General features: G+C 36.6%; 1 protein-coding gene across 3 annotated transcripts in view; it reads right to left on the bottom strand.

Annotated features, from left to right (window-relative positions):
- Positions 1-4,264: 4,264 nt before the first annotated feature.
- Positions 4,265-14,302, bottom strand: part of LOC121427487 (GRB10-interacting GYF protein 2-like) — a 32,419-nt gene continuing 22,381 nt past the window's right edge. Inside the window, exons 19-25 of one of the 3 annotated variants that reach the window (XM_041623909.1) lie at positions 13,425-13,536; positions 12,085-12,293; positions 10,311-10,425; positions 9,189-9,285; positions 8,673-8,836; positions 6,534-6,584; positions 5,434-5,520 (exon numbers count right to left, since the gene is read on the bottom strand). In XM_041623909.1, coding sequence (XP_041479843.1) covers positions 6,552-6,584; positions 8,673-8,836; positions 9,189-9,285; positions 10,311-10,425; positions 12,085-12,293; positions 13,425-13,536 — 730 coding nt within the window. In that variant the 3' untranslated portion in view covers positions 5,434-5,520; positions 6,534-6,551. Of the gene's footprint in view, positions 5,521-6,533; positions 6,585-8,672; positions 8,837-9,188; positions 9,286-10,310; positions 10,426-12,084; positions 12,294-13,424; positions 13,537-14,302 lie in introns of all 3 variants that reach the window. The other 2 variants (XM_041623906.1, XM_041623908.1) reach the window with 2 other exon arrangements.

The raw sequence follows: 14,302 nt of genomic DNA, 5'->3' as shown, positions 1-14,302 counted from the left end.
CTTCCTGTCATTTTATGAATACAAGAAAAGTTGAAAGACACCTCTATCACCCCTGATAACTGGCAAGCATTACTGTATGCTCACAGTAAGGACGTTAGCTCCTAGAACACCCTTCTGGTTCTCAACAGTTGACAGAACAGAGGTTTTATGACCTTGAGTTGACCTTGTACATATTTACAGCCTCAACATGAGACAGAACCAAGCATCCCCTTCCCCAACCCTATCCCCCTTCCCAGAAAACAAATCTCCTCTTTTTCAAGTACCGGTACTGCTCCCACAGGCATTGGTATTAAAATGACCTCAATATGCATGTAAGTGGCACCTTTGAAAAGGTTCTGTTCATCACATTGAAGAAGAGTGTGTACCGGTATTAATATCCAGTGGTCGGTTGCACAAATATATCATAAGGATAAGTTCAAGGTTATCCAAGGGAAATGTGTTTAAAGCTTAAAACACATATTTCAATGGATTGTCCATGATGTAAGACTTATGACTTTGAGAAACAGCCCTAAATGCCTTGAAATTAGATTGTCAATATGTTTCTACGGCATAATACAGATTTTCAAGAACCAAAATTCTATAAAATACAGTCTCAATCAATCTGGCATTTCTGGGAACATCTTTGTATACATTGAAAAAAAATGCTTTTGGAGGATATTTTCAAAACAAACCATCTTATGTTTCATTCCTTTCTGTGGCATAGTATATCCCGCGCCTGTGGGAGCGATACATTAAAAATCCAATAGTTCACAACAAATTAAAATGTCATGTATATAATCAATATATATATACCTGTATCATATAAAATATTTCTGACTAGCACAATGGTCATAAAAAAAATCTATGGTGATTAAACCCACTGCAGAAAAATGAAGAAAAACAAAAGAAGTGCATTTTTAGTGCACTACTGCTAAAACTTGCATCACATCTTGGAAACCAAATATCTTCTTTTTTTTTAGAAAGACTCGAGATAGATTGCACCAAAAGGTGCTGGAACAAATAGACGGACAAGAATACTGAGAAAAAGATACATTTCCAGGGCTGAGAGAGGAGGTAACTCAGAATCAGTCATATCAATCATGTACATCCAAACAAGTTCTTCCATTGACAAATTCGGTGTTCTCAATTTGGACAAAAAAATACTTTGTTTCAGTAGAAAGCTTCTTAAAGGTGGTTTTTCATTTGGTTCTTTTCAGAATACAGCAAAGTTATTTCAGTTTCTATTTGCAAAACTCTGTGAGATGAAGTCTACACAATGAAGAGAAAGCTTCGCTTCTGTCTCTTGCTAAATGTTAAATGGTTTGAAGGTGGTATTTTTATTGGAATATGATAACCATAAGGATTCTTCAGTGGTCACGTTAAAGACCATTATTTGTATTGGAGTACATGGAAGAGTACCGTAGTCCTTGCCTTACATCACTATGACATCACAAATGCGGCCAATTTGAAGTTTCCATTGATACCGTGATTACCAATTTTTACAACTTTTAAAAATTCATAGCTTTCTTATTTGTTTGTCCGATATTGTTCAAACTTTCACCTATCAACTTGTCTTCATTTACCTTTTCCTCTGACAACAACTTCTTATTTGGAATGGATTCCCCTAAAGCTAGTATAAGTCCTGCACCCTATTCATGATTTAAGCACATATAAGTCATGTGAAGTGGAGCAGAGCATTTTACTTTCAAACTAATAGAGAGGAATAAACTTGTGAATTTTGCATATCAAGTGTACTTCAAAATCATATAAAATTAATATACTTTTTACATCCTATAAGTTTATTTTATATAAATCTCTCCCCATTTCCCTTTTTAAGGTATCAAATAGCTATATCACAGAGTTGTATCAAGACTTAAATTACATCAAGACCATTATGTCAAGATTCAGCCAGATTCTTCAGGTAGGAGACACATGCAATGTCCTTCTAACATGTGCTGATAACGTTTTCCACTATTTATGTTCTTCATATTCTTTTGATGGAAGTATCGTGGATCAGCACATCAATATCACAACGTCCCGTTAACATAAAGGAGAATGCAGACGAATATCAATCTCTCTCCACAGTTGAGACTGATTGGATCAATCACATCTTTTTGTGAGATGTGCCCTCTATTCTCAACTGTCAAAATATTATCTTTATTTAATCTGTATGCCTGCATGACTGCTGTAATCATATTTTGTATCACACATTAATGGATCCATAGATTATTTTGACTATATATATGAATATTGGAATATTACATCATGGATATTTCATGGAGAAGAAATGTAATAAATTATTTCATTTTATTTCTTTATTTAAAGCTATGAGATTTTCGGGTGATGCAAATGATCATGGATAAATTTCTTGGGCAATGATGACTGGCATTGCACATCAATATCATAATGAAACATAGTTCTGTGAAAATCTACTCTCATTATGGAAAGGACATCAAGTTAATGCTCAGCACAATAGGAAACATTTTCAGACAATAAGATCTTACATCAAAATCAGAAGATTTGTTAGGTTTGAATGCTCTCAAAAGTGCATATTTCTTCCAGCAATGTAAACAAGAAGAAAGCGAATATATAGTCGTCAATTTCATCAATTCTATAAACGCCTTTTGTTTTGTTACATGGTTACTTTGAGCCATGCTACAAACCGAGAAAAAATCTAACATTACGACTCTCTAGAAATACCGATTGCCCAGTTTATCAATTATTTGCTTCCATAAAGCTATTTTTCTAATTGTTTTTTCAAATACTCTTAATATTTTGCCTTAACCAAGGCAGATAAATACCCTAACACATTAACAATAAACAAATTGCATTGGTCATATAAATCCCTGTTTTATCTCAAAATTGGCACAAAAGGTTGCTTGTATTTCTTTGGAATGAATCAACTGCTTCAGAAGGTTTTTTTTTCTCTTTTTTTCAAGAACATTTTACGACATACAAAATCAAAACTTCTCCTTTCAAATCAATGCATTTCAATAAGCAGAAAGCCAGGTTACACTACACTTCAAGAGTACAATGGGTGATTTCAAGTTCAGTGTCGGTGTTGGTGTCAAGAGCAGACTGCCTACATAACAGCTACACTGAACACTGATTTATTTAAAAAAAGATACATATCTCATCATTGCTGGTTCAGCACACTGTGACACCAGTCAAGCACCAGCTAAGCTTCATTTCACATTAAGTGTTGATGTTGGTGTTAGTTCTTGAAACCTGCTGCTGCCTAATGCATCTCCAATGCTGATGTGGGCTTATAAAAAATGGTATATCTCAACATATGGTGACACAATCACAACACTCATTGAAGGTTTGGTGTAAGTGACGAGAGCAGCATGCCCATCATAGCACCAATACTGAATATGGGGTTGACAGAAATCACACCAATCATATCTCTAGACAGTTTAACACCCTGTGTTGTCAGACTAAGCACTAGCCTTATTTCAAGTTTAGTGTTGGCCACACACCAATACCACCTATCAACTCAAAACTTAGAAATCACTCAATGTAATCTCATAAAATTCATCCATGAAATCATCTCAAAAGTTGATGCATTACCGGGTATTTGCGAATAGCACAATCAGAGTTCCGAATTTATAGAACTTTTCAAATTGAATTTAACTGGTCTCTTTAAGAATTAAAGGCATTCTTATCCCCTACTTTCACTTGGCGAAATCGTCAAAGTGATCACAATCAATTATCAGTTCACCAGTTATATTACATAGGTTATGCAGATTTGACTCAGTGATAGGTCAATATCATATAATATGGACATGTATGTGGTGCTGAATAAAACATCAAAACAAAAAGAACAGCGAGAAATGTGTTTGATATATAATCCAAATTGGTGTCTCAAAACAACTTGAACATTTTTAAGCAGATCCTAATTATGTTAGAATTTATAGAGATTAATTTTAGTTAAGATGGGTGAGTAATGTTTTACTTTTACAAAAACCACAGCCTGGATATATGTAGATAGATACAGCAGATAGTACATTGTAGATAAATACTGTCCAAATTAGTTTTGAGCAGGCCCAAAAATTATCCCATGACAGTGGCGTACCTAGGATTTTCCAAAGGGGGTAAAATCTTCCGCCAAAAATTTGACAAGCAAAAAAAAAAAAAGATCCTCAACCGGATATGAAGGACATTTCGCACCAGAAAAAAAATTGACAAGCAAAAAAAGGGCTTCAACTTCAAAGGAGGGGGCCACTGGTGGCTTGTCAGGGGGGCAGGGATATGTCCCTTGCATGGGTTGTGACTCATCGGGGGGGGGGGGGGGGGGGGCAGTCTGCCCCCGTACATTAGAGTCCCATGACGTAGTTAGAGATGAACACTCCCATTACTTCAACCTTAACTGTTGAAATATAATATTTAGGGATAAGATATACTGTGGAATTCATTATCAAATCATTCACCGAAACTTCATGTCTTTTTTGATTTCTCAATAAAAATCATCCAAATATTGGTCAAATATGAAAAAATGTTTGATTTTTAATGTATTATGATTGTAGCAATAAACTGGGGCCAGGTTTCACGTAGAGTCAAAACTATTGTAACTTTGCCATGATGCCGACTACCATGGTAACCTTGATTATAATTGGCAGCTGAGCCCTGCTACCGTGGTAGTTGCCATTTGGCCAGTAAACAATATTCGTAAATCTTTATGACACAAGCCCAAGAGAGCCCCAACACTTTTCGAGGCCCATTTCAGTCCCGTTTGGAAAATAAAACAAGGTACAATGATGCACACACATGCTTCTCAACAGAAAGACTTATTCTCAATTTTTAACCAGACTTAAACACCAGATAATTGATGATTTCTTGCTCTGAGCTTTCTCTTCATAATAACGACTGTATTGGAGATAATGAGAGGAGATTGCCTGGCTAATACTTGTGCCAGCCATAATTAGATATAATTCCCCGTAATTACTGCTTACTCTTCATTTTTGTGCAAACCCATACAAAATCATGTCTCGACAAACCTCTTTTAAATTCTCTCTGTACCTCTGCAAAAAGGGATATTCATCTTGCTTACTGGTAACGTTTTTTCCTTCCTAATGATTTAGTGATACGTGGCAGCTGGAACGATACTCCTTCAGCATCATACAAGTCTCTTTACCACTCCGCCATATGTGAAGAGCACAAGCATCAACCCATTCCCAGCTGCATGGTGGGAATGACAAACCAGTTCACATATGCATTCCCCACCAGCAGTGCCGCCCTGTAGAGTCGATAAAAAAACAATGACATTATTTCGCGTTCACATAACTTTCGTGCTCAAGTGGACCCTGTTCAGTCATCGATGGTTTGGATTTCACCCATGTTGATGCGCTCGGCGGCATTCACGCTAAATCCGAGGATGCGGGGGTCGACACGTTGCATCTTCTTTTTCTGCTTGCGGTTGTTCCTACTGACGCTCTCCCAATCTCCCATCTGTGTCTGCTGGTGAGGGGCGGTAGAGGGCACCGTAGCGGTCGGCATGTGGTGGCCGGGCAGGCTCGATTTGTTCCCAAGCCAAGCGGATTCCTGCAAACGGTGCAAGCAAAAAAAAAGAGAACAAAAATATTGCATATTATATCAGTTTGGAAATAGTGCAAAATTACTGTACATTACAGCAATGCTATGAAATGCTTTAGCTTCCTACTACTTTATATTTTGAAAAATGTCATGGACTTGTCTTTTTGAAAATCCATTCAAAATCAATGATTTAACATTAGTTTGGGAAAAAAATTTCATGTTGGCATCTTCCGTGCCATTTTAGAGTGGTTTAACAAATGTTTTGGCTCTCCGTTTCAACTTTTCTTTTTCAAAATTCACAGTCCAATAAAATCTACAGCAAACTACCAGAAAATGTAAACGTTTTTCCTCTCGCCATGAATTTGAATCAAAGAACTAAAACTTGAATAGTCTTTTAATGCTATCTAACACATTACATAAACAGGCAAGAAGCTCTCATTCGTAATCAAATAAATTGTAACAGTACAAGTAAACAATTACAATATTTTATTAATCACAAAAGAAAAGAAAAAAAAACAGGAAGGGATGCTACACGAGGGTTGGGATTGTTAAAATTGCAATAAATTCTCACAAACAACCATACAAAAAATAGACTTGCTTGATTTACTAAACATTTTGGGCTAAATACACATCCACATGTAGCAACCTATGTTAGGTGTAGAAGACAACTGTATATTGGGAACACAACCATTATAACTATAATAAAATACATATGAACTTCAGGCCCAAATGGATATACTACAATAGGACCAAGTTGCACAAGTTTAATATATTCATTGTGCAAATCTCCTAAATTCATATAAGAAGTTTCATATGATATTTTGGAAAAATAAATTCTATCCTCTTCTTTCTTAAGCTTGTAACAGCTACAAATTATACGAGTATAATCCTCAAAAAGCCTTCCTATGCCATTTCTAAATGTATGGAATAATGACAACATAAATGCATTTGATCCGCCATGTAAATATAATTTATTGCTGAGCAAACTAGATATTAAATTTGATTCAATTGAATAAATTCACCTCATTATTTTCTTCTCTCTATATCTTCCTGAGTAAGTGATAGAATGGAGACTACAGAAACAAAACAGAGAGAGAATGCATCTTTCAAACAGTGGAATCATAGCGTGTTGAGAGAGAAAGTTGGGACAACCAATACGGCACTGGCTGATCGGGGGGGGGGGGGGGTACATCCAGCCATACCCCTACCCCTCCCCATTTTGAGAGGGGCAAAAATTTATATTAGGGTGATTTGCCATGCATTAGCAAGTGAGGAACTTTTTTCCCCTAGTCAAATTTTCCCTTGGGTGAAATGCACTCGGTTTGCTAGTAAACTTTTTTTGCGCTTGTCAAAATTTTTCTGTACAAAAATACCCCCCCCCCTTCTTTGGAAAATCCTGGATCCGCCCCTGCAATAGGGTCAAAGGTCATAGGTTAAAGTGGGAAAGTCCAACCTGCAATCAATATTAGGGTGTTTTAGAAATATTGGATGGGGGGTGGTGTCCACCCACGCTCACTGACCAACCATGTTAAAGCTGTTGACCGCCCCCATTCACTACAAGTATGAATATATTAGATTTCACTAGACGAGTATGTGTCCCAAGCAAAGATACACAACACTGTGCAGATGCAAATCATCAATGGCAAGTGGGTTATATAACTCAAGGCCAACCGGGAGGATGGGGTATACTACCATGTCACCAGCCAGTTGGGTAATATGGGAGTGTGACATGTACATTCTTACACTTTCACTCACTCTATTTCAAATTTTATGACTGCTAACTATCCATACATTTATTTTAATCATGATTTAAAAAAAAAATTATTGGTTCATAGCTTCCTTGAAATTCATGGCAAAGTCATTGAAAATTATAGCTTTTGAGAAAAGATTCCATCCCAATTCATCTTCAGGCGAGTCTGAGCTGTTGAAATAAAGTCACATTACGTGCACATCGAAGGTGGCCATGATCTTAATTTCGTTAGCTGTCGAAAGAGAGGACATCCCACATGCGCAGTGTCTTAAAATGGCGTCATTGTGTAGCAGTCCTCTACGTTGACATGCAGTTCTAAAACTCCCTTTTAGGTTAGACACCAGGTTCCTTTTTAGAACCCATTTTGATGAACCTAACTACATGCAATCTCAATGGGAGGCATTATTGGAACATGATAATCTGGTTGATCAAGCGAGAAGTAATTACTGCAACTATGTCTCTCAACTAGCTATGACTAGCAAGTGTTTAGTTACAACAGTCATTGTTAATATCTTTACTTATTAAAGATGGTAAAAGGGTGATGTACAATCAATTGAAATCGGTACAAGTTTGATTTTCTTGTCTCTCAAAAGAGTATAGGTGAAGGGAAATATTGGAAATTGAGAGGTTAATGGAGGCAAAGACTGAGGGAGATCCAACGAACACCTGTAACAAAGAAAAATCATTTTTGATAGGAGCGTACTACCAATTTGTAAGAGGTAAAGGGTTACAATAGTGAACACATAAAGGCCTGATCACACCACCAGAGCGTTGTTGGAACGGTCTTGGAGTGGTGGGGAGAGAGGGTCGAATTTCGCTCACAAAATTGGGGAAAAAATGAAAAAAAAAAAAACAATCGAAATCGAAAATGGTGAAAGGTAGCGAGCGGTGATGATTTTTTTTCTCTCCGCTCCACAACCACTCTAACAACGCCGGGCGGTGTGACCAGGGCTTAAGACAGAAAACAAACATACAAATCTCTAGAAGGAATTGTTGAATAAAAAGGGATTGCATGAAATTACAAAAAAATGATGAAAGTACGCAAATTTCTAATCCTTTTAGGTAGAAAGGGGCAGTGTGCAGGTTCCACATCAGTTGTTTTGTTCTAATATACTTACCGAAAAAGGAGGGAACATATCGACAAGGTATATTAGCCCAAAGAAAATTATGTTCAAAGGCATGCCAGGGATTCCAGGTTCAGGGTAAGGGTAATGCAAGGTTTCATTAAATTAAGGATTAGGGTTAGGCCTGCAATTTTACTAACTCGGCTTTGAAGTTATGAATTTGGTTTAAGATGGAGTTTTACAATGGAGAAACTATCGCAGGAGCAAATGACAAGGGTTCCCAACATCTACATATCAATACAAACACACACGAACACAAAATTAATGAGATCCCAAGAGCGTCCTACCACTTCTTTCTGCTGGCGTTGCTGATCCCGTTGTCTGCTTCTCCGTTCAAGGAACTGCCGGGCAAAGTTGGAGCTCTCCGGAGTGTCGCCCAGGTACATCTTGACGTATTCATGAACCTCATACGGTGAATCTATGTCTTGCAGGAATGACACAAAGGTAGGAACTGCATGGGTAGAAAGAGAAAGAAAGGCAGAAAGAATGAATTCATGACAGAATGAAACACACACATATACATTTAACATTTATTTGTTAATATTGTTATGAAAAATGACAAGGGGTCAATAGGTCACAGCATATTTTGTAATTTAACACAAGCTAAAAAAATAAATTGTTATTTTCAGTCAACCAACATTCAGTGTTTATGTTTTAACACCAGACACCAACACTTTTTTCAACACTGAACACTAACACCAACACCCAAGGTGAAAACACCTAAGTTGGTCTCCTTTGGTGTTCCCATTTTCAACACTGAACACCAACATCAACACCCAAGGTGAAAGCACCCAATGACTTACCATCCACAGGTGGTCTCATTCTCTTCAGTTCCATCTCACACCACTGACCAAATTCCGATGAAGCAGGGTTGGTTTGAAACAGTTTCCTCACAGCCTCCTGAAATAACATGAATATTGATGATTTAATGAATACATGAATATTTTTCAACATGAATATCAATAGGAACAATTTGAGAGTCTCCCTATGAATATTCATGATCGGATAATGTAACTCACAGAACCCTAGAATGTCATGCAAATTCAAAATAATAATAATAATAGACAGTTCTTGTATAGCGCATAACACATTATAAATAACGTCTCAATGCGCTTCCAAAGGACTTGGATATTATTACCCTGGCTTTAGCCCCGCAGCCTTTTACAGCGCTTGGGCATTTCAAGGAATAGATTCCTGCCAGGTACCCATTCACCTCACCTGGGTTGAGTGCAGCACAATGTGGATGAATTTCTTGCTGAAGGAAACTACGCCATGGCTGGGATTTGAACCCACGACCCTCTGTTTCAAAGTCTGGAGACTAATCCACTGGGCCACAACGCTCCACAGAAGAGAGCAAAAGTGACAGATCAATCTTATACATAGTAATCCATGTATATTCATCGTATATGCCTTTGCCCAAAAACTATTCCCATTACAACAAGAATTTTGCTGAACCTCAAGGACAAGTTTCACCTTGTCAAAATCTGTCATAAACACACATTTTTTTTTTTGCATGTATTTGAGATGATTTTCATAAGTTGGTATATGTCATCAATCTCCTTGAGTAATCCCCTACATTCCATTTCAGAGGGTATTTCCCTTCAAGGACAAGTTTCACCTTGTCAAAATCTGGCATGAACACACATTTTTTTGCATGTATTTGAGATGATTTCCAAAAGTTGGTATATGTTATCAATCTCCTTGAGTAATCCCCTACATTCCATTTCAGAGGGTATTTCCCCTCAAGGACAAGTTTCACCTTGTCAAAATCTGTCATAAACACACATTTTTTGTTGCATGTATTTGAGATGATTTTCATAAGTTGGTATATGTCATCAATCTCCTTGAGTAATCCCCTACATTCCATTTCAGAGGGTATTTCCCTTCAATCCCTTCGGGAATCCCCCTAGATATATTTTCCTTACCTCTTCTTTTGTCCTAGCCTTGTTGCTGTTAACAGGGGCAGTGTTCCTAGCTGGTGGGGCAGAAATCGGGTTGATATTGGCTGCTACACTTCTAAGAGATGGGAAGTTTGTATTGCTGTCAACAAACAAATCGATTTAAAATACATCTTATAGTGTCTTACTGTCTTTCAATTTTCACATTCAAAATCAAACAAGAAACTGTTTCAAAGAATTTCTATGCATCTATCAAATATCTAATTTACCAAGTACAATAAATTACTTATCACATAGCCTTACATCGTGATCTGACTAATTTTTTCTGCTTTTTAAAAAACATATTATACAAATATACCAGGCTTTGAGTAAGTATAGCGGGAATTATTCATCCGAGGTTGGACTGGCATTACTACTTTTAAATCACCGGTAGTGATTTTGCCAGTACAATCGGGGATAAATAAGTCACTCTATATTTACGAAATAAAGGCCTGGTATTGTTTTATATCCTACTTTAACAAGTTAGAGCAATAGATCTTGATAATCTAGTTCTTGTACTCATAGTTCATTCTTTTTTAATCTGAATCAAAGATACTACAGTGGATCTGAACCAAACCAGCTGCGCTGACTGACCTACTTTTCCTAAAGCGCTTAGCCACGCGCTCAGCGTGCAGAAGGCGCCATTATGATCTGTGACATCAATTACAGAATAGTCGACTATTCCATCATTGATGTCATGGAATAGCACATTTTCTTCCGTGGGCGTTATCATTTTCAACACCATCGCAAAATAGTGAGAATATGTTTGGTCACAAAATCTATTCAAACCAATCAGCATACATGATTTAATTTAAGTAGGATATAACTTTGTTTATTCTAAGTTTTATCTACGATATGCATTCATGTAGTGAAACTTTGGGTCAAGATCAGAAATTCTTGTACATTTCTTTTTTTTTCGCATGTCATGATACGTCCCTAAAAATGATCTACTCCGGAACCTCATATCTGCTCATTACGAAAACAGGTCTCAACATTTTCACAATATGTGAGAGAAAGGGTCAGAATGGAAGGGAGTATTTTGCTTTACAAAATTGTTGAATCAGCCTGCATCACCCCGTTTCTTAGGGCAAAATGATAGTTACAAATAAATCATACATTTTTTTTAACAATCTGTAGAGCTAATTTCTCAGGCAAATCCAACCCACTCAAGAAAATAGGGGAAAAATCAAGCTTTCAACTGATTGTCATAGTTTACCTATTATATGGAATTCCCTCCCAAGTAATGTTATTGAATGTAACACATTATTACAGTTTAAGAGGGTACTGAAAAAATATCTTTTATCTCTTCACATTTGAGTATTACAATGTTTACCATTTATCAATTTACATTAATATACACCTAACTTTACCTTGGCATCTAATTCCTCTGATAGCTGATGGATGTGTCGAATGTGGGGAGTGTGTTTTGTGTGTTTTGGTGTGTGTGTGTGGATGTACATAATACCCTTGTAAGACTATTCTGATATGTTTGTTAAAGGGGGTGGGGTATAACAAATTGAAGATTCTAATGCCTGTAACACAATGTAAAATGTAGTACAGTGTACATGTATTTGAGGGAACTTTTATCCATAAAGCCTTAAAGGCCTTTCTGTAAGTTCTCTTATTTTATTTCATATTTTCATTTTCTTGTATATTGGCATATTATGTGATAATCGTGTATGTTATACTTTGTAAATGTCTTTTATCGAAATGAAATAAATGGATTCAATCAACTAAACTACTGGATGACACTATTACTCACTTTGATTTGCTCATGTTATCTCTAGCACACTCATCCCAGAAGCCCACGTTGGCTGAAGATGATGTCACGGTCCTGGGCTGGTCACCCCACACATTACTGCCACCACCCCCACCACTGCCCCTATCGCTGCTAGCATGGTCACCGGACCAAGCAAGGGAGGTGTTTGCCCCACTGCTACCCCACACTGCAGCTGAAGAGAAGGTCATTCCCTGAAAAGAGATTTAAACGGTGTCAGTGTGTTATTATAAGGACTATATACTTGATAGAGTGACCCATATACATGTAGTAGTAGCATATAATACCCATGGTATTTTTAAAGGACAAGTCCACCCCAACAAAAACTTGATTTGAATAAAAAGAGAAAAATTCAACAAGCATAACAATGAAAATTTCATCAAAATCGGATGTAAAATAAGAAAGAAAGTTATGGCATTTTAAAGTTTCGCTTCATTTCACAAAACAGTTATATGCACATCTCAGTCGGCATGCAAATGAGGAACCGATGACATCACTCACTATTTCTTTTGTATTTTATTATATGAAATATTTTTATTTTCTCGTCATTGTCATGTGAAATGAAGTTTCATTCCTCCCTGAACAAGTGGAATTCCATTATTTTAACATTTTGTGCTTTAGGCAAGAAGGTCCTAATTGTCAAATTCGTAAAAATTAAATATTGTATAAGTCAAACAATAAAAAAAAAAAGAAATAGTGAGTGACATAATCAACTCTCTCATTTGGATGTAACTGGCTCGTTCATATAACTATTTTGTTTCAAATAAGCGAAACTTTGAAATGTCATAACTTTCTCATTTTACATCCGATTTTGATGAAAATTTCAGCATTGTGCTTGTCTGATTTTTCTCAATTGATTCAAACCAACATTTTTTGAGGTGGACTTTTTCTCTTATCTGTAGCACAATGTCTCATTCATCTGAGTGGAAAGGTGTGATCATGCTGACAAATACTTTACTCTTAGAAATTTTCATGCTCTCATTCGAGACCTTTTGCCAATTTAAGAACTGTAATATTTACAGCCCCAAAAACTCTTACTTATTTCTCTGGAGAACATGATTAGCCAAAATTCTGCATGTCACGAACAATTGTTACAATCTCCATTAATACGCCCAAATGTCTTTAACTCCCAAGTGCACACAATGTATAGAGCTCAATATATATTCAAATTTTTTGAAAAGGGCACTACTCCCAATTAGAAAGTGTAATTAGAGGTAGTCATTTAAGAGTCAGTGTGAAGGCTTTGAAACCATTGCCTGCTGCAATTACATTACAAATGCAAAAGTAGTTTGGTAAACAAAATGAAAAAAAAAAGTAAGACTTACTTTATTCTGTTCATTCTGTTTGGCCTTTCCTCTTTCCATCTGCTGTCTTGCTTGCTCTTCTTGAATCTCACGTAGCGACTTGGTAGACTGACTCATGTTGTTACTACTGCTGCTGTAAAGAGACCAACAAATGAAGAAAATGAAATACTTCATCACAAGCAGATAGCTCAGGGGCAAGGTTGAATCAAATGCACGGCCATGAACTTGCTTGCCGTATTAAAGTCCCTTGATGTTGCAAAGTGAATCTCGTTTTTATAGAGCTGTTAGTGACTTCCGACTGATGACAAGTTTTTGCGCAGAACAAAATATCCCCAGTTTTTCCTGGTGTTTCTTCAACAAAACGAAGCTGAGTTTTCTATAATCCTATACAAATTTTTGACAATTTCTAAATTTTGTATTCAGTTGCTAGTCAACAACAAGAATATCAATCTACAAAGATCAGATTTTAAATGTAGGGTATGGACATCAATGTGATTTGAGAGTGAAACCCGGGAAGCATTTCATGAAGAGTTTTATCAGTGATTTTTCGCCAAATGATACAATACCTTCAAATCCCACTATCTAAAAAATCCTGGGGCGATCGAGCCTTTGCTCATGCCGGACCAGCCCTGTTGAATTCACTACCACAGGAGCTGAAGAACTCAAACTCTGCAACATCCTTTAAGGGCAACCTAAAATTGCATTTGTTCACCAGCAGGTACTAGGTTTGAAGACAGTCATTTTCCTCATTTTTAATTTACCTTTTTTGTACTTCTCTTAGTTCTCTTTACTTTTATGTTTTGCTCTCTTCTAAGCGCCTTGAGCATTTAATAAAAATGGAAAAGACGCTATATAAATCATATGTATTATTATTATCATTATACAAAAAATCTTTGATT

This window comes from Lytechinus variegatus, chromosome 14 (genome assembly GCF_018143015.1).
Source record: "Lytechinus variegatus isolate NC3 chromosome 14, Lvar_3.0, whole genome shotgun sequence".
Lineage (NCBI taxonomy): Eukaryota > Metazoa > Echinodermata > Echinoidea > Temnopleuroida > Toxopneustidae > Lytechinus > Lytechinus variegatus.
Note: the sequence above shows the minus strand (reverse complement) of the source record. Positions and strands in the feature narration are given on the sequence as shown.